This window comes from Dermochelys coriacea, chromosome 6, assembly GCF_009764565.3.
Source record: "Dermochelys coriacea isolate rDerCor1 chromosome 6, rDerCor1.pri.v4, whole genome shotgun sequence".
Lineage (NCBI taxonomy): Eukaryota > Metazoa > Chordata > Testudines > Dermochelyidae > Dermochelys > Dermochelys coriacea.
Genome location: NC_050073.1, coordinates 56,218,814 through 56,242,780, shown reverse-complemented (window position 1 = coordinate 56,242,780; position 23,967 = coordinate 56,218,814). Strand labels below are relative to the sequence as shown.

The window sequence follows — 23,967 nt, the reverse complement described above, 5'->3', positions numbered from 1 at the left end:
GTGAAATTGGCTTTGAAGTCTGTCTCGGGCTGGGACAGGCTTAAATCTTAGGGTCAATCTCAATAATTGCTTATGTTTTAGAGCCACTTGCTTTGGAGTAGGAGTGACTAGATATTTAATCTAAATCAACCATTGGACAACAAGATCCTCTACAATTCTTTCAGCTGGTGGAGGTAAACTAAGCAGAGCTTGTCTAATGCTACACTGGCTTTTTTGTTAGGGGCATGTACTTGTCCCATACCCCAAGACTCATTACCTCTCCTTTGTTACCTCCCAATTCCACCCCTTTCTCAACCTGTTAATATATGGCTATTGTATACAGCTTGAAGTGGAGTGAACAGTTACTGCTCTACAGTGCTGTGGAAAATAACTCATCAAGCCATTCAAGTTTTTCAGTACTTTAATGCCAGCTGAGAATCACAGCCTCCCATTTAAAAATGACACTTTATAAATATACTGCTTATCTTACATGCCATTCACTTGTGTTAGAAAAACACATCCCTCTCCTACTGCACCTTGTGGGGGAGCAGCAGGAGGTATGTATGAAAGAAAACTTTACCTGGCAGTAGCTTGGCTCATGTTCCTGAGTTAGCCTTACTGCTGCTGTGGGTTACAAGCTACTCACCATCCCTTCCTCCAAAAAAAATTTGTTCTTTGCTGGTTACAGGATATGGAATCAGCTGATATTATATCCCACATTCCAGATGGATAACTAGGGACAGTGTATGAAAGGAGCATAAGCCAAACTTTCTGGGGAAAATAAATCTTCTGGTAATACTACAACAAACTGCTACCATGAAAGTAGAACAGTAACAGTAGTGTGTCTCCCTCTAAGCTCAACAGTAAAAGCTATCAACTCTTTTCACAGAGAAGTTGATCCCAGGAGCTGAAACTTCTGCCACAGAAATGCACCTCTGTCCCCTTATGGAACAATTCCACAGTGAATGAATGTTGCTTATAGCTCCTCGCTTTTGCACACACTCAACTAGGGTCATGTGCATTAACTGGCAAAGAAGTGACTGACTTCTGCTCTCCATATCAGGCCCTTCCTGGAGCTGAAGACCCACTACCCCCCTCCCCAAAGAAGGGGAAGGCTGGTTTGTTTAACTCCTGCTGTCTTTCCAAGCAAGTTCAGTAGTGGCCACCAGCAGCTCCCATTGCATAGTGAGCCTCACTTTTTGCAGCAGATCTATCAATACCGAGGATGGATGAATTGCCCTTTGCCTGAACCACTATTTGGATCTCCAGGCTCTTTTGGAAAATGGAGGGCTAGGCCAAGCCAGCTGGAAGGGTGATCAGCCTCCTGCCCGTGTTACCCAAACTCTGCAGCTATACATTTATAATGGACAAGAATCCTCCACAACTGGACTAGAACAAAAGAGCTGCAGTTAGTGTTTCAAATAAAGAGATAATCCCTTGTATATAAAAGAAAAACTCCTCTTAAATCAATGAGCAAATCAGTAAGATGTCAACCCCAGCTTGTTGTAGAGTCTGTGTCTAAGACAGAAATTCTGTAGCAAGAGAACCACAGGGTTGCATTTACCACAGGACTTGGCTAAAAACCTTTAACATCCCTAGTTTGTTCCATAGGTGTGCACCACCCTCAGCAATGGGGCAGAAATGTGCATGGTGCTGTTAACCCACAGTTTTACCTAGGCTGTGCTTGCTGGAGTCTTCTCCTGCACCCTTCAAGGTCACACAGCTCCATTTTCCTGTCTGGGTTTCTGTACAGCAGTACGAGAGGCATTGAGTGAGGGAGCCAGCGTGCAGAGGAATCCAGCCAAAAGAGTAAGTCCTAGGCCTCCCCAGGCACAGAACATGGACCATCCATAGCCATGGCTGATATCCTCTGGGAGCCCATAGACATAGCGAGGATAGCGGGACAACTCAAAATTAATCCCAGCCACACAGGTACAGAGTGAGATGATACAGCATGTACCTGCAGGAGGAAAGCAAAAAGAATAGGAGGCCTTTGACCAGGGCTGCAAAACAATGCAGCTGTATCCATAGTTTCCTTCCTCCCTCCCCAGGCCTCAGCCTCTTGATGAGCTTTTATTCTTTACAGTGAAATCATACAGAAAATTTAAAAAAAGAAACCCACATCCTGTAACTCCCCTACACTGCATTTCATTTTCCAGCTGCTTAGGTCAGCTTCCCCTCCCACCATTACACTCACCTGCCTAACTTAGGTCTTGTCTACACTACTGTGGTAAGTCAACCTAAGTTACATTACTTGAGTTACATGAATAACGTAACTCAAGTTGATGTAGCTAAGGTCAACTTACTGCAGTGTCTAGGTGAGACGTTCTCCTGCAGACTTGCCTTACACCTCTGGGAGGTGGAATACCACAGATGATGGGAGAATGCTCTGCCATTGGCTTAGCAGATCTTTACCAGACCCCCTAAATCAACACCACTCTATTGATCACAGCAGCAGTTAGTGTAGACATGGTCTTAGTGCTCACTCCTACACTAGTGTCTCAACTATGCCCCACCATCCAGGAGCTGTTTCAGATTAATTTTCTCCCATTCTTTGCTGCATTTTGCTAACTTGATTCATATCATTTCCTGCCTGTGTTCCCGTCAGTGCCCTTAGCTGAAATGGGAAGCTAGATTTCTACAAACATGGTGTTTACCCCCTCAGCTCACCAAACTTTCAATAGAGCTAGGTAGGCCTCCATAGTAAACTTCTAGCTGTTCTTCCACCCATTCCCAGAGAAAGTTGGAGAAGAGCCTTTTGCAGTTTGGTAAAGGTGTCACTATTAAAGCACCTGGCACACATTTGTGCTGAATATTTATGCACCAACAAATTTAAGGTTGTAGCTATATACACCTACCCTGTGGCCACCACCATGCATGTCCAGGATAGGTCATTTAAACACCAGAACCAAAGTGTTGGAAAGCCAGGAGTTAAAGTGACACTTCTCACGCCAGCCAACCTTCATGTGGGGAAGCCAGAACATTGTGCTGCTGTTTTGGACTCAACTACCAACAGTGGCCTTCTTGGTTCCCTGAATGGACTAGAGGAGACCAAATACCCAGACTCCTCTAACTAGGGCAGTCCCCCTGCCTCCAGCTTAGGAAGTACTTGCAGCCTAGGTCTGGCCCTTTTGAGCTTCCCCAGCTCTCCCTCACTTAAGTAAAATGTCCTCTTATGAACTTTTTGCTACAAACGAACATTAATTTTCTCCACTGACCAGCCTTCTTGGGTTCAGGTTTTATGCTAAGATCTCATTGCTAGGTAAAAGACTAGAATTTTTTTTTTTTTTTTTTTTTTTTTTAAAGGAAGCAGAGTGCTCTGCCTTTGCCACATTTAGCAATGTGCTAAACAGGCTGGAGCTTGCCACATCTTTATCTCATTCCACTAAATTTTGAACTGTGCACTATATCTCAACTAGGGTAGGCTAGTAAAATGTTACATGTCTCCTACCTTTTTTTTTTGCCACTTCATGGGGAAAAAAAGTTTGAATACTTTTGCGTCCTGGAAAATGCTCATTTTCCAGGCCATCTTTTCTCAGAAACCTTGGCTGACATGGCTTCAAATCCCTTTACCCTAGTTATTGGCCTAAACTACCAATTTTCACATTTTGTGGTTTTTAGAGAAGGTGCAACATAGGAATATCACATCAATGAGGGACTTCCACCACACTCCATCATGGACCATGCATCCGATGAAGTGAGCTGTAGCTCACGAAAGCTTATGCTCAAATAAATTTGTTAGTCTAAGGTGCCACAAGTACTCCTTTTCTTTTTTGCAAATACAGACTAACACGGCTGCTACTCTTATGCAAGGCACTGAATTTAGCCATATGGAGTGGAAATCTATCAACTTCATGAAAAAACTCATACAGATACAGACGGACATCATCTTCCTCTCCAAATGCAAACAGATGGACCTCATACCAAAAGGACTGAAGGTGCATCCGATGAAGTGAGCTGTAGCTTACGAAAGCTTATGCTCAAATAAATTTGTTAGTCTCTAAGGTGCCACAAGTACTCCTTTTTTACTAGGTTGGTGGTGACACTCAGGAGGTGAAAACCCATTAGGGTTATCCCTGTTGGCTCCATGGCTAGACCCTGATGACTTCCAGGCAGTGAGGAGCCAAGCAGATGCCTCCTTACCTGTTTATGTAATGCATCACAAGATGTTATCCATTAGGAGCTGCACTGTGGAGTTTTTGAAGAACGGCTAGAAAGGCCATGTGGGCTAGCCTGACTGTGAACTCCAGTACATGGATGTAGAGCCACCTAATTCTCCAAGAACTGAGTTCCTTGCATTTGTAGATGATCCAGTGGGCTTTCCAATTTGTACCTGATGTGTGTGCGATTAAAATAGTAAAGGGGGGTGGAGGTAAGGGGTTTCAGAATGGTAATGCCTCCAAGCCCATTTTTCAGGTTCCTTCCAGCAGCTCAGTTCTGTGACAACCTGCTGTAAGACCATCATCATCTTGTTCATTTGGTGTTTTGTTGGGGAATACAGCTACCTGAGACAAAGGTAGAACAGTCGCAGGTGAAGTTGCAGGTGACAAGCAGTGTCATGTACATGTGGGCCAACATGTGGCCTAGCAGCCCCAGACACATTCATACAGTTGCAGTTGAGCACCAGTGATTGCTGGGGCAGGAGCTTTTCTTCAGGAAGGGATGCTCTCGCCAAACTGGAATCAGGGCTCCTACAAACTAACATCTGTGATGGGATGAGAGACTGTTTTTCACAGTTCACCAGGGCTACATCTACACTGCACACCACTAGCAGCAGTATATAGGATATGTGCAGCTACACGCAGCTGTGAAAAGCAGGCTATAGCCACACTGCAGTGTGTAGCTACATGTGCCTGTGAAAGGCTCTGGCTGGGGACAGAAAGTGGGGAAAGGCTTTGGCAGCTCCCTGCAGCAAGGAAAGGCTCCAACAATGGGGAACTGCTGCAGCCTTTCGTCTCCTGACAGAGCCTTTTCTCACTGCTAGAGCCTTTTGCTGTGGTAGGGAAAGACTCCAGGAATATGAAGGCAGCGTGACCATACACTGCTAAAAACATCACTATAGAGAAGGGAGGCACTGCTTGGGTACATACGTAGGGTATGTATCAATAGGGTTTAGGTGTGTCCTTACTCTACTTTCCTAAGCAGTGTCTCACCACCTGCACTGCACTGCGGTAGCAGGGCATGTAGGGTCTGTACTCTACAAAAGGAGTGGGCCGTGCAGACATACCTAGGGATCCCAGATGAGAGAACAGGGAGAGGGATGATTTACTTCAGTTGTGCTGCAGATTCCTACTGAGATCCACCATTGATCAGCCAATTGTTCAGGTAAGGATAGCTGTGGATGCTTTTTCTTTTGAGCTGTGCTGCTGCCATTGTTAGGCATTCTGTGAAGACTTTCAGGGCCACAGAGAGTCCAAACAGCACCACCTAGTATTGGTAATAGTTTGACCCCCACCGTGAATCTTAGATACTTCCTGTGTGCTAGCTGGATGGGGATATGGAAGCACAGATCCCTGCACATTGAGAGCCATGAACCAGTCCTGTGCTTGCAGAGATGGAGAAAAGTATTACCATCCTGAATCCGTCTCAGGGCTAGGAAAGGACTGCTCCTTCTCTTCTTCAGAATAAAGAAATATCCTTATTCCCATGTTTCAGAGTAGCAGCTGTGTTAGTCTGTATTCGCAAAAAGAAAAGGAGTATGTGTGGCATCTTAGAGACTAACAAATTTATATGAGCATAAGCTTTCGTGAGCTACAGCTCACTTCATTCGGTGGAAAATGCATCTGATGAAGTGAGCTGTAGCTCACAAAAGCTTATGCTCTAATAAATTTGTTAGTCTCTAAGGTGCCACAAGTACTCCTTTTTTTATTCCCATGGTATCTCAGCTATGGTTCCCAGATGAAGCAATGGGGTAATTTTTGTTTTAACAGGCTCTTATGAGAGAAGTCACAGGATGGGGAAGGCAGAATGTAGTCAATAGAACTGTACAGGGTAGCCTTGGGCAATGTTGTCTAATGCCTTTTGTTACCTGTGACAGCCACCCAGGCCTGTTGGAATGGAGCAAAGTAGTTGCTGAAGTAGTTATAGACTTTAGATCAGCACCGTTGTTTCTCTCAACCCTCCCATCAAATCTGCTGTCTCAGAGGAAGCTGGGTTGGCCAAAGAGATGGAAGATGGGCATCCCCGGCAGCTGATATTCCAGCTGTTGTCTCTGGAAGTAAGCTGACCTCCCCTGCCTTTGGTGGGGTTGATATTTGTAAGAGTTCAGCCCTGTAGGGGGCTGATGTGTAAATCCCAGGGACCTTAACAAGGCCTTTGAATCCTTGTGGAAGTGGAGCACTTCATCTGTCCACTAGTTTAGGAGTGCCATTCCCTCGAAAGGCAGGTTCTTTATCATGGCCTGTACTTCTTATGGTATGCCCAGTGCCTGGAGCCAGCAGACCTGTCTTGTAGTGAGGGCTGTAGCAATCAATCTCGCAGTCGTATCACAGGCATCCATCGCTACCTGCAGCAATGTTCTCATGAACCATCTGCTCCTCCTTGATGATCTTTCATGTTATCCCCTGCTATTCTTTCCCACATGAAGTAATTTTACTTGGTAATTCACCACCCAAAGCAACACCTCATGAAGATGCCTTTTGTGGGTCTTTATTCTTAGGAGTGCCCTTCTTAGACTTTGATTTCTCTTGCACTGCAGATGACCAATAACCTGGGTTTGGGTGAGCATAGAAGTGCTCAAAACCTTTTGGCAGCACCTGATACCTTTTCTCCACGCTCCTGGAGGTGGGAGGAAGAGTGGCCGGGGTCTGCAATAGCTCTTTCGCCAGTTCTGGGATCCTTTAATTAATAGGGAGCGTGATGCTGGCAAGGGTCATTGCACTCAGAATATCAAAGAGTTTGCAAGACTCTTTATATGAACTTTAGTCGCAATGTCCAGGGTCTCTACCATTCAGGACAGGAGGTCCTGGAAGGTATTAAAGTCTTCTATTGATGAGGTAAATGTTAGTGTTACCGCCTTGTCTGCCGTTGGAGGATGCTGGGGGCTGTCCTCTAGTTTCCTTTTCTCTTGGCCCAGCCAAAAAAGCTGCCGGAGAGCATGGAGTGCAGGAAGGTGATCTGCTCCTTGACATGTAGGAGAACAGTTGTCAGTAAGACCAATATGGCATGCCGTACAGATATTGGCCACATTAGGGCTGGCTGGCCCAGTGCCCCCTCCCTGCTGCTTGCACTCCCAGATACCCTCCTTGGGTCATTCTCCGATGACAGGAGACAGGACTTTCTGCTCGACGCTGGCAAGAAGAATTACATCAGTGATGGAGAGGAGGAATCTCTCACCTCATTCAAGGGTGATGCTCAGTAATGGTACAAGGCTGGTACCAGCCTGGTGCTGGCCATCTCTTCAATATTGGGAAGATCTCTGGGAGAGACAAGAATATCTCCGGAGAATACCTGAGCCTCTTGCTCAGCTTTGTCATGAGTATCACTGCAACCAGGTCTCTTGTTCTGCATGATTGATTAGGAGCTTTGTCCTTGAAGTGGTGTTCCCTTGTCTTCCATCCGGGAGCTCCCCTCAGTCAGAGTTACATGGCTGGTCAGACCAATTACACAAGTTGGTATGCTTTTCATGAGTGGGCACAGGGGCTGGCTGTGCTGCCTGAGTCAGGGCAGTTGGTACGGGAGCTGGAGTTGTTCATGCTGATTTAATCAATGCCAGGACTGTTGCAGTTGAGGCACCCATGCTGAGGTCTTACTTGACACTGAAGTGTTCAGCACCGACTCTGCCAGAGTTCTTTACTTTCCACTGCCCCATCCGGAAGTGTTAAGTCCTTAAATGAGCACTGGCCAATGCTGGGTTATCCATCCTCACTCTGGACCCAGAGGTGACTGTTACAACTAGAGTGACCCAAATGGACTGCTCAAGCAAATGTAGCTTGAGCCCCACTTCCCTGGACTTGTGGGTCCTGGCAGAGAAGGACTTGCATAAAAAGCACTTATTCAGGAGGTAGCTCTCCTAGACAGAAGAGGCCTCATCTGTATCCATCCTTGAGGGAGATCAGCCCATTGCAGGATGGGTAGGGTTCGAACCCAGAGTGAACTCTGCCATGAGGTGTGGTGTTTGGCACAAAGCCCCTTGCCTTGCTGTACATAGAGATCAATTTGCCATTTAAAAAAAATATATATTCTTTAGAGAAAGTATAGGGACATAATTCTTCACCAGATGGACTGAAGAGTGTAGTGGGTTGAGCAGTCACTAGATTCTGCCTCACTTCCATGGGCAGCAAGAGGGAACTGAGGGAGGGTCACTCCTGCCCCACCCTTTATGCCCTCGCGCAGGAGCACGAGATGGCACAGGGGACATGCACAGCCTTGATGGACACCGCTACTCAGAAGACTCTGATCTTGCATGCATGCCTACAGTGAGATTTACACTGACACAGGTGCAAAGAAGAACCCTGACCCATCTCCTGCCATGTGTGTCTAAAATGTCAACCTCTGTTGCATCAACTATTGCATTAATAAATGGCTTTGTGCAGTTTGCTGATGAGGCTGATTGTACTTCTACTTGCTTGGGATGTGGCTCTAATGCTTTCTATCAAAAGTCTGATATTAGAATGAAGAGAAAAACTCTCACCTCCCATGAGGAAGAGCAGCCCTGCCACATATTGCATGAGCTCGTGCTGTTTACAGCAGCCCAGCATACCAATGATCCAGCCAAACAGGATGATGGAGACTGCCATGCCAATGAAACCGGCTGTCATTCTCCGCAGATCTGAGGAGAGAGAGGAGCAAGAGGGGAAGAAAGAAAGGAGACACCAAGACAGGATTGTGGGGAGGGGAGAGAGAGAGAGAGAGAACAGACGCAATCCATTGAGATTATTAGGTCTACTGTCCCTAAAGTTAGTATCCCTGATGGGCTTCCCTTACTGCACCCTCTTAGAAAGAAATTGTTTGCATTACAGTAGTGTCTAGGCACACTGAGACTAGGGCCCCTTTGTGCTGGGAACTACACACTGTCCTGAAGTGCAAGAGACAAACTGGACAGAGGGTGATGGGTAGAAGGGATACAACGTAACAGCATAGTAAACACTCTGATGGTTTGCAAACATGTTAAAACCACAACTTTTTTGTTGCTTTGTTACACTGGGGTTATTTGTTGTTGTTGGGAGGTGATTAGCTAGACAGACACAAAGCAAAAGAAAGGAGACACTGAAAGGAGGGGGTAAAGGAAATGGGGAAAAGTATGGAGGGCAAGTGTAGTGAGGCTGAGGTGAAGAGACTGAGGGAATGGGAGGAAGAGGATTGGAGCAAACAGCTAATCAAAACGGGAGAGAATGTCCATAGTAAAAGCTGTAAAAAAAATATCCAGACACTGATGTCTTCAACATCTAGCGGTCCCTGCTTCTTTCTGCTGCTGCTGTCAACTCAGTTTCTGGCTGGCTTCTCCTGGCAGTTTCTCTTTTCCCTGAGCTCAAATGGGGCTGGGGAAATGGATGGAGTGTACCCCATGTACTGGGGCATCAGGGACACTGGGTAATGCTATCTGGATCTCAGCTCCTCTCTTCCTCACTGTAGTACACCTACTTGTCTCTGATCCTGCTGGACCCAAGAGCTACCTTTTAAAAAATGATAATGAGTTTGGGAGCCCAACTTGCATCACTTTAAAAAGGTTTTATTTTCATAGGACTGATGCTCAGCACTTGCTGAAAATCAGGCCCCTTTAATGTGTCTCAACTTGGACACACCAAAAATCACTAATCACTTTTCAAAATTTAGACCAGAATGTAGGAATCTGGTGTCCTGAGCCCTACACTTACAGACTTATCAAGCCCTATGGCATTTTCTTGTACGTCTCTCTAACCGTAGTACTTTGTGACAGCATCCGTGTGCAGCACCTCTGTGAACATGCAGATGTGTGAGGCTACAGCATGATCTCAGTCATGTTGCATTAATTTCATAAAAAGTCACCTAAGCTTGTGCTGGTAAGTAAAAAAGGGTAGAAATCAGCAGAGGAAGCTGGGTTGTCTAGTAGCTCATATTCTCAGGAGTCCGGGAAGGGAACCCCAGAAGACAAGGTGAACTTGGATAGGACAAATAGGGGAAGTAGGTGAGGAAGGAGAGAGAGTGGAGCACTTTCAGGTGGGTTGCAGGTGACCAGGCAGCTGCGAGGGGTTTGGGTAGGAAGGAACTGGCAACAGGAAGATGCAGGGAGGAGCTTGTGGAAAAGTCAAAATTAACATGCTTTCTGGGAGGAGAGGTCATGAGAGTTAGGGAGCTAGAAAGAGGGTATGCACCATTTGTGAGGTAGAGAGAAAGCATGGCAGGCACTGAACAAATCAAATAAGTGTATAGCCCTGACCTAATAGGACTAATCTGTGATTCAGCATTGAGTTTGACCAACACCTAGCCGCTGAGAGGGTATCCAATAAACTGCAGTGACACTTCCATCACACCCTAGCAGATCTGCAACATTATTGCCAATTTATATGGCCCCTGCACTAGCCACTCCAAATGTCCTCTATATTTGGGTCACTTTCTATTAACATAATTTGCTTGTCTCCAGCCTCCCTAATTAAGGTTCATTTAGGCTCTGAATCAGTGCCCCATTTGGTACTGAAGTCATGGCAGTGACCTAGATATGGAAGGTTCTGAATATGCTTGTACTCTGCTCAGTCAGGGTGAATGGCATTAATAAGAGTCTGGATTACTTACGGAGAGCATGCCACTCGTCCTGCCGGATGATGTTGGTAATATTGATGGGTAAGTTGCGTGGCAGAGAGGATGAGGTGTAATGGTACTTCACAGCAGTGCAGCGCTGAATAACTCCTGAAAGAGAAAGATCAATGTCCAAGTGAAATCCCTGTACCTAGCTTGACTTTAGGAAGTGCCTCCTTCCCTCTGTTGTCCTAAGAAGCAGAGTTTGCCAGTCTAGCATGGCAGACGCATGATGGTCTTAGTTCGAAGTTAACCCACTAACTCAAGCCAGAAAATGAATAGGACAGCAACAGAACAAGAGTAACCAAAAAAGGGACTGTGACTGAGAGTGAGTTTCAGGATGAGTGCACAAAGTGTGACCTGGGATTAAAAGGGGAGGAGGTGAGTGTGGAATAGTCACTGAAGGAGAAGGCAGCCCCATTGCTTAGGAGTGAACAAAACACTTGTAAAGGCATACTAGGGGACAGTCCTGCTCAGCTCCTTGTGACAGTGGTTGTGAAATGCTCTGGGAGATTAGAGAGGCTACAAAGGCAGAAGATTCAGTAATAATGGGAGATTTCAACTATCCTCATATTGACTGGTTATATGCCACCTCTGGAAGGGATGTAGAAATAAAAATTTTAGACACCATTAATGACTGCTTCTTGGAGCAGCTTGTCCTGAATCCCATAAGGGGAGAGGCAATCCTTGATTTAGTCCTATGTGAAGCACAGTCTCTGGTCCAGAAGGTGAATATAGCTGAACCACTTGGTAACAGTGACCATAATGTAATTAAAATTTAACATCCTCATAGGAGTAAAAATTTCAAAGAAACCCACTACAATAGCATTTTAACTTCAAAAAGGGGAACTACACAAAAACGAGGAAGCTAGTTAAGCAGAAATTAAAAAGGAAAAGTCAGAAGAGTGAAATGCCTGCAAACAGCATGGAGACTGTTTAAAAATACCATAATAGAGGCTCAAACTATATCTATACCCCAAATAAATAAAACAGGGGACCAAAAAAATGCCATGATGGCTAAACAGCAGGGTAAAAGAGGCAAAAAGGAATCCTATAAAAATTGGGAGTCAAATCCTAGTGAAGAAAATAGAAAGGAGCATTAATTCTGGCAAGACAAGTGTGAAAGTATAAGCAGCAAACCAAGAAAGAATTTGAAGATAAGGATACAAAAACAGCAAAAACAAAAAAAAAAACCCAAAACTTAAATACATCAGAATCAGGAAACCTGCCAAACAGTCAGTGGGGCCACTGGACAATTGAGGTGCTAAATGAGCATTCAAGGAAGATACGGTCATTGTAGAGAAACCAAATGAATTTTTTGCATCAGTCTTCACTGCAGAGGATATAGGGGAGATCCCCACACATGAGCCATTCTTTTAGGTAACAAATCTGAGGAATTCTGCCAGATTGAGGTACCAATAGAGGAGATTTTGGAACAAGTCGATAAATTAAATAAAAGTCACCAGACCAGATGATCTTCACCCCAGAGTGAAGTAGCTCAAATATGAAATTGCAGAACTACTAACTGTGGTATGTAACCTATCACTTAAATCAGCCTCTGAACCAGATGACTGGAGAATAGATGTGACACTGATTTTTAAAAAAGGCTCCTGAGGCAATCCTGGCAATAACAGGCTGGTAAGCGTAGTTCAGTACCAGGCAAATTCGTTGAAACTATAGTAAAGAACAGACAAATAGACAAACATAATATTATGGGGAAGAGTCAATGTGGCTTTTATAAGGGGAAATCATGCCTCACCAATCTATTAGAATTCTTTGAGAGAGGGGTCAACAAGCATGTGGACAAAGATAATCCAGGCCATATCATGTACTTGGACTTTCAGAAAGCCTTTGGCAAGGTCCCTCACCAAAGGCTCTTAAGCAAACTAAGCTGTCATGGGATAATAGGGATGGTCCTCTCATTGATCAATAACTGGTTGAAAGACAAGAAACAAAAGGACAGGAATAAATGGTCAGTTTTCACAATGGAGAGGTAAACAGTGGGGTCCCCAAGAATTTGTAGTGAGAACCAGTGCTGTTCAACATATTCATAAATGAGCTGGAAAAGGAGGTGAACAGTGAGGTGGCAAAATTCACAGACAGTACAAAATTGCTCAAGATAGTTAAATCCTAAGCTGACTGCAAAACATTACAAAAGGGATCTCACTAAACTGGGTGACTGGGCAACAAAAACGGAAGATAAAATTCAGTGCTGGTAAGTGCAAAGTGATGCAAATTGGAAAACACGTTCCCAGCTACACGTACAAAACGATGGGGTCTAAATTAGATATTACCTCTCATGAAAGAGATCTTGGAGTCATTATGGCTAGTTCTCTAAGACATTCATTCATTGTGCAGCAGCAGTCAAAAACGCTAACAGAATGTTAGGAACCATTAGGAAAGAGATATATAAAAAGACAGAAAATATCATAAAGCTGCTATATAAATCCATGGTACACCTACACCTTGAATACTGCATGCAGTTCTGATCATCTTTAGAATAGGAAAAGGTGCAGAGAAAGGCAACCAAAATGATGAAGGGTATGAAACAGCTTCCATACAAGGAGAGATTAAAAAGGCTGGGACTGTTCATCTTCGAAAAGAGATGACTAAGGGGGGATATGATCTATAAAGAGATCTATAAAATCATGAATGCTATGGAGAAAGTGAATAGAGAAGTGTTATTTACCCTTCTCAGAACACAAGAACCAGGGGTCACCCAATGAAATTAACAGGTTTAAAACAAACAAAAGAAGGTACTTCTTCACACAACACAGACAACCTGTGGAACTTGTTGTTGTAGAGTGTTGTGAAAGCCAAAAGTATAACTGGATTAAAAAAGAATTAGATAAGTTCATGGAGGATAGATCCATCAATGGTTATTAGCCAAGGCAGTCAGGGATAAAACCCCATGCTCTCAGTGTCCCAAAACCTCCAACTGCTGGGACTGGATAACAGGATGGATCACTAAAATACCCAGTTCTGTTCATTCCCTCTGAAGCATCTTGCACTAATCACTGTCATAATCAGGATATCAGGCTAGATGGACCATTGGTCTGACCCAGTCTGGCCATTCTTATCTTATGTTCTTATGATTTCCTTCTCTCATGAGATTCATTGGGACTGTAACCTCTCAGCACAGACCAGGCTCCACTGGGTATTGGGGGAGGGACAGACTTCACAAGGAAAAAAAGACAAGTACCCGGGCCCTCTTAAGTCCGGGGATATTTAGAAATTGAGAAGGGGATGGGAGACAGGTGATCTCAATTTCCCACATGCTAAAAGACTGTTGATTTTAATTTATTTTATAATTGAATCTGAGTGCGTAGATTTGTAAAACCACACTAAAGAGGGAGATTCCAGGGTGTGCTCCCTCTCTAAGTCCTTATACAGCTCCCATCAACAAGGACAGAGGAACAAGATTTGAATTTTGTTAATAAAGACTTAATTCAGAGAGGTAATATGGGGGATTTCACTGTATGGATGCCTCTTGTCCACTCCCAGAACTCAATCTAACTCTTATTGACTTCAGTGGGATCAGCTGTCATTCACAAAAGATTTGTACAGCTCTGAATTAAGTATTTAGGCTACATCCTCCACATCATGGTATCTAATTAACTAACTAATTCCAATCATCATTGTCAATCACTATCCAATTATTAATATTTACCATACTAAACACTTTATAGGGTAGGATTGAATCTTTAGTGTGTACACCTTATAGATTGGGGTGGCCAAAGTTACTGACCCTCCGAGCCGCATATGACAATCTTCAGAAACTCAAGAGCCGGGGCACACCTGGCAGGGCTTCAACCCCGCAGACGGCACCTACCGAGACTCAGACTTCAGCCCTGCTCCTACTAAAGCCCGAAGCCCCAGCAGGTGTGCCCCATGGGGGCTGAGTCCTCAAGACCCCCCTCCCTGCAGGGCAGAAGCCCCTAGCCCACCACCAGGCAGAGATCCCAAGTTCCCCCCTCCAGTCTAGTAGGTGGAGAAAGGGGAGGGCATGGGGGACTCCAAGAGCTGCACTTTAAAGATACAAGACCCACATGCAGCTCACAAGCCACAGTTTGGCCACCCCTGTTATAGATCTAGCTTCTTGGTGTGAGTTTTTATGGAATCTATAATATAGGCTGCAAGTCTGTCATGGAGGTCATTGAAGTCACAGATTCTGTGACTTTCTGGGACCTCCGTGACTTCTCCAGTGGCCAGTGCATCTGCCCCTTGCCCCAGAGCAGCAGCGGGCCATCCCTTGCCCCAGAACGCCCAAGATTTAGTCAGGGGTATATAGTACAAGTCATGGACAGGTCACAGGCCAGGAATTTTTGTTTACTGCCCGTGACCTGTCTGTATTTTACTAAAAATACCCATGACTAAAACGTAGCCTTAACTATAATACAATTATACAATTAGAAATTCTATACAAAACTAACATCCACATTAATCAAATCTTATAAAAATCAGTAAAAAAGAAAAGGAGTACTTGTGGCACCTTAGAGACTAACAATTTTATTTGAGCTACGGATTTATCCAATGAAGTGAGCTGTAGCTCACGAAAGCTTATGCTCAAATAAATTTGTTAGTCGCCAAGGTGCCACAAGTACTCCTTTTCTTTTTTGCGAATACAGACTAACATGGCTGCTACTCTGAAACCTATAAAAATCAGTGTCACATTAGTAAACAGATATTGCAATACAGGCCCAAAAACAAACTATGATTTACCTCCTACATTGAGTTAGGCAGGGTTTGTCAAAGGTAAAACATATTTTAGATAGACTACTGTAAAGAATAATGGTACTATCACATATCTATGAGAAGCAATTTTACATTTTTATCTCAGTATATAAATATAAAATTTAAGAGTATAGCTTGCTTTATTGATCACGTACGTCCCAAGGGATCTGAACTAAGGACTCATTGGTTAAAACTCCAATGATTAAAACAAAGACGCACCAGCTCTTTATTTAAACCTGATGGTTTAAATGTTTTTAGAATATAAATCCAATATGCATTTGGTTTCAAAATGTTAAGTTCATTACTTTCTCTCTTAGGGTTTAAAATTTACTCTAGTCTTGTAAAATGTAGGGTGGAAACAGAAGATACTATCTCAAGAAGTGTTTCCCTGAAGGCGAATTTGAAGTTTATAAATATTAAGGCCAAAAGGGACCATTATGATCATCTAGTCTGACCACCTACATAACACAGGACAAAGAACCTCATCTAATAATTTCTGCATCAATCCCATACCTTCTGGTCAAGCTATGGTATATGTTTTAGAAAGATATGCAGTCTAGATTTAAAGACTGCAAGTGTTAGAGAATCCACCACATCCCTAGGTAAATTACTCCAAAGTTTAATTGCTCTCACTGTTAAACAATTGTGTCTTATTTCTAGTCAGGTTTTCTAGCTTCAGCTTTCAACCATCGCATAACATTCTGCCTCCTTCTACTAGAATAAAGAGCCATTAACTATCACAAATCTCTTACCCATGAAGACAGTTGTAGACTGTGATCAAGTCACCTCTTAACCCTCTCATGGATAAATTAAATAGATTAAGCTTGTTTAGTCTCTCACTATAAAGCGTGTTTTTGTAGTTCTTTTCGGAACCCCTTCCAGTTTTTCAAAATCCTTTTTGAAGTGTTGACACCAAAAGTAAACACAGTATTCACTAATACAGTACTGTATACAGAGGAAATACCAGCCCCTACTCTTGCTCGATATTCCATGGCTAAAACATCTAAAATTTAAAAATATATAAAGTTTCTTTGACAAGACACATTTTCCATACAACCATGTTTATTTGGATTAATCATCCTACCATTTTTTAATTCTTTACTGATTGCATCCCGTAACAGTCTTTCACAATCTTGATTGGGATTTATGTCCCGGAAACTGGCCTAAAGTTCCTGGGTAATCCTGTTTAACCTTTTAAAATTATGGTGCTATGCTGGCTTTTCCAGTCCTCTGGAATCTTCTGTGTTCCAAGATTTGTTAAAAATCAACATTAATTGTTCACAGGGCTCCTTTCCCAATTCCTTTAATAGCCTTGGGTGCAAGTTATCCAGTCCTGCAAATTTTAAAGTGTTTTAACTTTAACAGTTGCTATTTAACATTCTCCCTCATTACTGATGGGATAGTATGCATTTCATTATCACTTTATGATATCACTTACATCTTCCTGCTAATTTCCAAATACAGGGAAAAATATTTATTTTCTACTGCTGCCTTTTCTGTATCATGATTGATAATTTTACCTTCCATTTCTCATATGGGACTGTGAAAGTATAAGGGATACCATTCCTCTCGAGTCAGAGGCCTGCATCTAGCTAGCTAGTTAACTAGCCCTGCCTGCTGCACATGAAAAAGAGTAGGACATGGAGGAAAGAACTGCAATATCTTCCAGAAAGCTGAGGGACCAGGGCCTGTGCTCCCAATGCACTGCTACAGGTGCTAATGCAGAGAGCAATTGCTCCAGAGAGCAGATAGACGGAAGGGAGACTGTGTGGAGTCTATTACTGCTGAGGCAAGTGCCAAGACATCTTAATTACTGAAGTTACTAGCACGAGGGTCAGAGCTGGGGAAGCAACCAGTTAGCCTGCACAGACTTTGAGGAAAGAGTCTGCAAAGTTTTGATTTGTTTGATAAGAAGGCTTAAAATAAAACTATCTGGTTGATATTGCTTCCCTGGATTCCTTGAGAGAGCTCAGACAGAACTGACTAAGGAAGTGAGCTGCTTCAGCAAGATCAAAGCCTGGTCTGGTAGAAGGAAGGTGCTATAAAATTGGCCCCAGTCCTTTTTACATGGTCCTGTACCATTGCTAGGATTTTTTTGTTCCAGATTATATTTAAGTAACTTCTTTGTGTCTTAACTCTGCTATCCATAGGGGTTTTTTCCACTGATCCCTTTAACTGATCAGAAAAGCTATCTCAATTTCCTGATGGCACTCATTGCCATCAGGTTCTCCATTTGTTTTATTTTATATTGCTTCTTTCACCTCTCCTCTTAATCAGAAATTGTTTTATCCAAGAAATCTTTTCATGATTGAAAAAGTGTGGGGTTTTAGGGCATTTAATAAAAGCATTTTAAAACAATCCCCCATTATCATTTCCTCTTATGTTTAAATATTTCCTCAGCTAAATTTTGCTCATGATAGTTTTCAGCTTCTCTATCGTAATGTACATTTATGTTCTGAAATTTTCATCTGTAAAGGTTGAGATGCTTGAAAGTCTCTAAAAATCATACTACCATGTAATAATGCATGTTACTAGATCCAAATTACCAGACACTATTTCTGTTATCAGTTTTTGTTTTGTAGTAATAGGTAAATAATTATGTAAAGGCAGGGTCAACTTAGTTTATTCAAACCTTGAGAAAGGCCCATAAGGAACTGAAACAATGGATTTCCCCCTTCCTAGACTGCTTCCTTAATAAATCTTTTAGAAAATCTCTGTTGAAATCTTATAAGGTAATTTATTCCTCTGTCACTGCGGGCCTCTGAAATTTCTTCTTTTTCCATGAATCAATTAGTAGTCCCCATTAAGGTTTCAGATTTGGGCTCATTGCAAAGCAAGGAGAAAGAGTGCCTTGCAATGATAAATTGTAACAACCTGCAGATCCTAACAAGGGAAAATGTTTGCCTATAGTTCCCCAAACATAATAATGTCCCTGACCAAAGAGCACAATGACAAAGTTATCTCCCCACTGACTTGAAGAAGCTGGTTACAAACTGTAGCCACAGGAAAGTTGGGTGGGGAGAGGCTGTGAGCAAGGCAGGGAATGAGGAGGAAACAGTGAGAAAAGAGCCAGATCCATTTAAATCCATGATCCTGCAGTACTAACAGATGTGAATGACTTTACTTCCATGAGTAAAGAGGTGAGTGGATCAAGCACTAGACAGAGAACCACCAGTCCTGTGCCAAAAAAACCCTGCACTTTTTTGGCTGATGGGAATGGACTCTTGGCAAGGTTTAAAAAAAGAAGAAGAATACAATGAGACTTGAAGTAATGTGGGGGGGATTTTGAGGGAGGGAAACACTAGTAATTTCAGTAGAAGCAGAAAGGTTCAATAGGAAGCAGAAACAGAGGTAGACATTTTAAAATGGCAAGGTCAATTAATAAAATGAAACTAATGAACTGCCTTTTAGTGGAATGAAATCAACATGGAAATATAAATGAAAATGGATCCTGGTAGATTAAATGGAGAAAGAAGCTAATTTATTTTGTAATGGCATTTCTAGGAACAAGAGCCACAGCTGCACAATAGAGAGGATTCAGAGATGAAATCCAGCTCCACAGTGAGTCATTCCATCTTCTATTGTACAGGGGCTATGGGGACTTGAACCACAGCGGGAGGACACAATCAAAAACTACTGGAACATTTGGTTTTTGCTATTTATTTTCATTTTGTGCCTAAGTCAAAGAGCTTCTCCTCCCACCCCCCACTGGTCCATGTTAATAAATATCTCTTGGGTCAGTAAATCATGCTCTTTAGAACAGAAGTTTTGTTGTATTCCACCTCGTAACTACTCTCTGTAGATTGTCTATTTGGATTGTAAGCACACTGGGACAAGGGCTGTCTTCATACCTGTCCAAGTTAGACAGCACACTGTTTGTACTATCAGAATAAAATATTTTAGTGTGTCATATGCCCTGTTAAAGGATAATCTTCTTAACTCATGTAGCAGGGGCCTGTGCTGGTGGAGCAGGATCAAAGTTCTATCCCCACCCTAGAGATTGGGGCATAGCAGAGGGATGATCATGCAGTGGGAGAGGCCACATACCTATTAAAATACATGGAAGTTTCACATGATGTAATAGGAGGGGCTAGGCCTTTTCTTTACAGCTCAGTTAAGACCATGCCTGGAATTTTCACCTTTTTCTTGGCCATTACCTGCCAAAAAGATACTGACCCAATGAAGCAAATTCATAGGTTGGTTATGAGGGAGGAAAAATCCCTCCAGGGGATATATGGAAGGGTCTCCTCAGGACAATGGCACTAGTTCCAGTGATGGGGACTTTAAAAAATAGACTGGGAAAAGCCCTGCAGACCAAATTGGGCTGCCTAGGTGTTTTCAATTACAAGGAGGGAAGCACCCTGATCAGACCCAGGTCTGGCCAAAACAACAGCACTGTTGTAGCAGTGCTACATGGGGTAGGCATCTGCCACCCCTTCCAACAAACACAGAACAACCTTTTAAAGCTACCTGGCTGTGAAAAGCCACAGTCACCCACAGACTCCTGGCCAGGGCTGTGAGCTCCGCCCCTGGAGCCATCAGTGCTCCCTTCCGGCTTCAAGGGAAGGTGTCAAATCCCCTTGCAATTCCTTGGCCGCCTGAGCTACACTACCCCCCAGGCAGTGGCATTGCTTCCCTGGGCCGCCCCCCCAAGAGACGGGCCCAGAGCAGCTGGGCGCTGCTGCCACCCCCACACCAGAAGCTGGTGCAGCCAGGTGGGGGGCTGAGGGGGCAGAACCGGCCCCAGTCCCCCACCGGGGCTCTGCCCTCGGCCCAGCAGGCGGCGGAGACCCAGACCCAGAGACCCCCAGCCCTTCCCAAAGGCTCTTTCCGGCCGGTCGGCGCCAGCTCCCTGGGGCTCAACTGGGAGCGAGGAGGGCTCAGCACCGCGGACAGCAGCTGCTGCAGCCTCCGGAGATGCTCAGCTCAGCCACAGGGGACCCGGTCACCGGCAGGGGGCAGCGCGGGCTCCCCCCACCTGGACAGAGCCCCCCGCGCCCCCCCCCGGCACCCGCTGGTCCGGGCCCCCATTCCTCCCCCTCACCCGTGCGGATGAGCTCCTCGCTGTCTGCCTCGTAGCCCGCGCGGTGGCAGCGCCTCCAGAGCCCGGACACGGTGGAGTTGAAGCGGCGGCCGCAGTGCGAGTCCAGGGCGGCGGCAGCCGGGGCCGGCGCAGAGGCCGGGGGGCGGCCGGGCAGCAGGGCCCGCGGGGGGCGGGCGCGGAGCGGCAGGTGCGGGCTGGGCGCCGACATGGAGCCGGGCGGGTCGCTGCGCTTGTGGCCGACGCCCCGGCAGCGCTCGCGGTGCCGCCGCGCGTCCGTCTGATACCAGGAGTCGGTGCCGATGGCCACGGCCAGGAGGGCGAGGGCGGCGGCGGCCAGAAGCAGCCCCGAGCCGCTCAGCGCCCGAGCCGCAGCCGCCATCTTACCCGCGCCGGGGGCGGGGAGCGGCTGAGCGGGCGGCGGCCGCCCCCTCGCCCCAAGTCGGCCGGCCCGGCCCTGGGACGCTGAAAGGGCGCGCGGAGCGGGGCACGCTCCCGTCTGCCCCGGAGGAAGCCTGGCCCCGGGCGGCGCGGCGCGGCGCGGCGCGGCGAGGCTGCAGCCGGGCTCCCGCCCCACCCAAGTCCGGCGCCTGCGGGGCAGGGAACCTCTGGCGGCCAAGAAGCCGCTTCGCAAGGGCCAGGCCGGGGAGAGCGGCCCAGGACCGTTAGTGCCCCCTCCCACCTGCAGCCCCCTAAACTCGGTCTCCCCCTCAAGGGAATCACTGGGCATCATCTGCCCTGCCCCGCCTCGCCTCCTCCGCTCTGCGCCTCCTGAAACGCTGCCCGTGACATTTAAAAAAACTGGTTTCCATCTGCCGCTGCCTCTGGCAGGCAAGCGTGTGTGAAGCGCTGCAGGCATCGCAGGCTGTGCTTTTCTCCAGCTGGCCCAAATTCAAGTGGCCACAGCAGGGCACAGCCAGATACTCTAGCGCTGCAGGCCACGTACCTCTTTCAATGCAAGACAACGTTAAACCCAGCGATAGGATCCACCCCAAGAAATGGACCTACAAAAGTCTCTGGGACTCCATCACCAGCAGACTTTGGCTACTAGATAGTTAAGAGGGGAGCACAAGGGCAGCCCTTTGAGAACCATGTTTGGAATCCCGCTTAAGGTACTAGCGATAGCCCAGTCTCTAGCGACTAGCCATTCTGTCGTACCATCCTATGATCATAGCCAAGTGAAGCTGGAGAGAGCCATGAACGGAACAGACGAGTGCTACAAGATAGGCTCGAAGGGTATCTGTAAATCTTCTGAGGACTTGGATCTAGAATAGGGGTACTTTATGTCTGTAGCGAAGGGCCTTACCAGATGGGTATAGAGAGCTTGTATGCTACATAGTGTACGACTGGCCCTACAGGGTCAGACCAATGGTCCATCTAGCCCAGTATCCTGTCTTCCAACAGTGGCCAATAACAGACACTTCAAAGCGAATGAACAGAACAGGGAAATCCATCAAGTGATCCAGCCTCTGTCATCCAGCCCCAGCACCTCACAGTCAGAGGTCTAGGTCCACCCATTGCATGGAGTTGCAGCCCTGACTAACTTAGGTAATAGCCACTAATGGACCTATTCTTCATAAACTTATCTAATTCTTTTTTGAATCCAGGTTATAGTTTTGGCCTTCACAACATCCCCTAGCAGCCAATTCTACAGGTAGACTGGGAGTTGAGTGAAGAAGTACTTCTTTTTGTGTTTTAAATGTGCTGCCTATTTCATTGGGTGGCTCCTGGTTCCTGGGGTTATGTGAAGGTGTAAATAAGACAGAGGAAAAGATGGGCTAGTGAAGGAGAAAGAGAGCTTAGGAACAGCTTTCAGAGTTGGAAAATGAAGAAGGAGCTTAGCAGGGAGTTGCTGAAGGTAGAAGGGCAAGGAAGAAGAGAAGAGCGGATAGTCCTATAGGAAAAGGGGAAGAGTCAATGGAGACTACACCACATGAGCCCTAAGAGGATACAGGATGGGTTGAAGAGGATTATAAGGGAGAATAGGAATGGAAAGAACTTGCAGCCAGAGGGAACAGGGGAGAGACTGGAGAATAGCACTGTCACCAGGAAAAGGCAGGTCTATGGGATCGGGGACTCTTTATTGAGAAGAATAGACAGGCCTGTAACCAGAGCTGATCCAAAGAATAGAAGGGTGTGCTGTCTTCCAGGTGCTAAGATAGAGGATGTAGACCTGAGGTTGAAAAGGATCCTAAAGGGAGCGGGAAAGAATCCCCTAATTATCCTTCACGTGGGAACAAATGATACGGCTAGATTCTCGCTGGAAAGTATTAAGGGAGACTATGCTAGGCTGGGGAAGACGCTTAAGGAAATAGAGGCTCAGGCTTTAGTGGGATTCTGCCTGTTCCTAGAGAAGGGCAACAAAGGTGTGACAAAATTATGACCATCAACAGACGGCTTAGGCAGTGGTGCTATAAGGAGGGCTTTGGGATATACGGCCACAGGGAGGCATTCATGGACAGAGGACAGTTCTCTCGGGATGGACTTCATCTGAGTAGGGAAAGAAATAGACTTTTAGGATGGAGGCTGGCACAACTAATTAAGAGAGCTTTAAACTAGGAATTTGGGGAAGATGGTTGGGAGATGTCCAGGTAATCTCCACGCCAGATTTTAGCATTGAGAGGGAAGAAGATGAAGTAAGAAAGGATACAGCCGTAGGTAAGAGAATGTACATAAGGAGGAAGGGCAGTGTAGATACTAGTCTAATAGGTTATACTGGCTGTAGAATGACCGTGCCTAATAGGGTACAAAATGTGAGCGAGGCCAAACAGCAAAAATTAAGATGTTTGTACACCAATGCGAGGAGCCTAGGTAACAAAATGGAGGAACTAGAGCTACTGGTGCAGGAAGTGAAACCAGATATTGTAGGGATAACAGAAACATGGTGAAATAGTAGTCATGACTGGACTACAGGTATTGAAGGGTATGTTCTGTTTAGGAAAGGCAGAAATAAAGATAAAGGTGGTGGAGTAGCATTGTATATCAATGATGAGGTAGAATGTAAAGAAATAAGCGATGCAATGGATCAGACAGAGTCCGTCTGGGCAAAAATTACATTGGGGAAGAAAACTAGTAGAGCCTCGCCTACGATAGTGCTTGGAGTGTGCTATAGACCAGCGGGATCTAATTTGGATATGGATTGAGCCCTTTTTAATGTTTTTAATAAAGTAAATACTAATGGAAACTGCATGATCATGGGAGACTTTAACTTCCCAGATATAGACTGGAGGACCAGTGCTAGTAATAATAATAGGGCTCAGATTTTCCTAGATGCGATAGCTGATGGATTCCTCCATCAAGTAGTTGCTGAACCGACTAGACGGGATGCCATTTTAGATTTGGTTTTGGTGAGTAGTAAGGACCTCATAGAAGAAATGGTAGTAGGGGATAATCTTGGTTCAAGTGATCATGAGCTAATTCAGTTCAAACTGAACAGAAGGATTAATAAAAATAAATCTGCAACTAGGGTTTTTTATTTCAAAAGGGCTGACTTTCAAAAA

General features: G+C 45.2%; 2 protein-coding genes across 4 annotated transcripts in view; one reads left to right on the top strand and one right to left on the bottom strand.

Moving 5' to 3' along the window:
- The window catches only part of PSMC3 (proteasome 26S subunit, ATPase 3), a 39,137-nt gene extending 19,805 nt beyond the window's left edge, over nucleotides 1-19,332 (top strand). Inside the window, exons 13-14 of one of the 2 annotated variants that reach the window (XR_006281969.1) lie at nucleotides 9,857-9,959; nucleotides 18,931-19,332. The gene's annotated coding sequence lies outside the window, so the exon portion shown is untranslated. The remainder of the gene's footprint in view (nucleotides 1-9,856; nucleotides 9,960-18,930) is intronic. The other variant, XM_038407742.2, reaches the window with a different exon arrangement.
- Nucleotides 383-21,215, bottom strand: LOC119857998 (transmembrane protein 178B-like). Of its 2 annotated transcripts, XM_038407750.2 has the most exons (4): nucleotides 20,471-21,212; nucleotides 10,690-10,803; nucleotides 8,612-8,749; nucleotides 383-1,939 (listed from the first exon to the last, which is right to left on the bottom strand). In XM_038407750.2, the coding sequence occupies exons 1-4, from the start codon at nucleotides 21,198-21,200 to the stop codon at nucleotides 1,695-1,697; spliced, it is 1,227 nt and encodes a 408-aa protein (XP_038263678.1). In that variant the 5' UTR covers nucleotides 21,201-21,212; the 3' UTR covers nucleotides 383-1,694. The 2 variants fall into 2 exon arrangements, with proteins under 2 accessions (XP_038263678.1, XP_038263679.1); XM_038407751.2 differs by lacking the exon at nucleotides 8,612-8,749 and having other exon boundaries at nucleotides 20,471-21,215.
- Nucleotides 21,216-23,967: the final 2,752 nt, after the last annotated feature.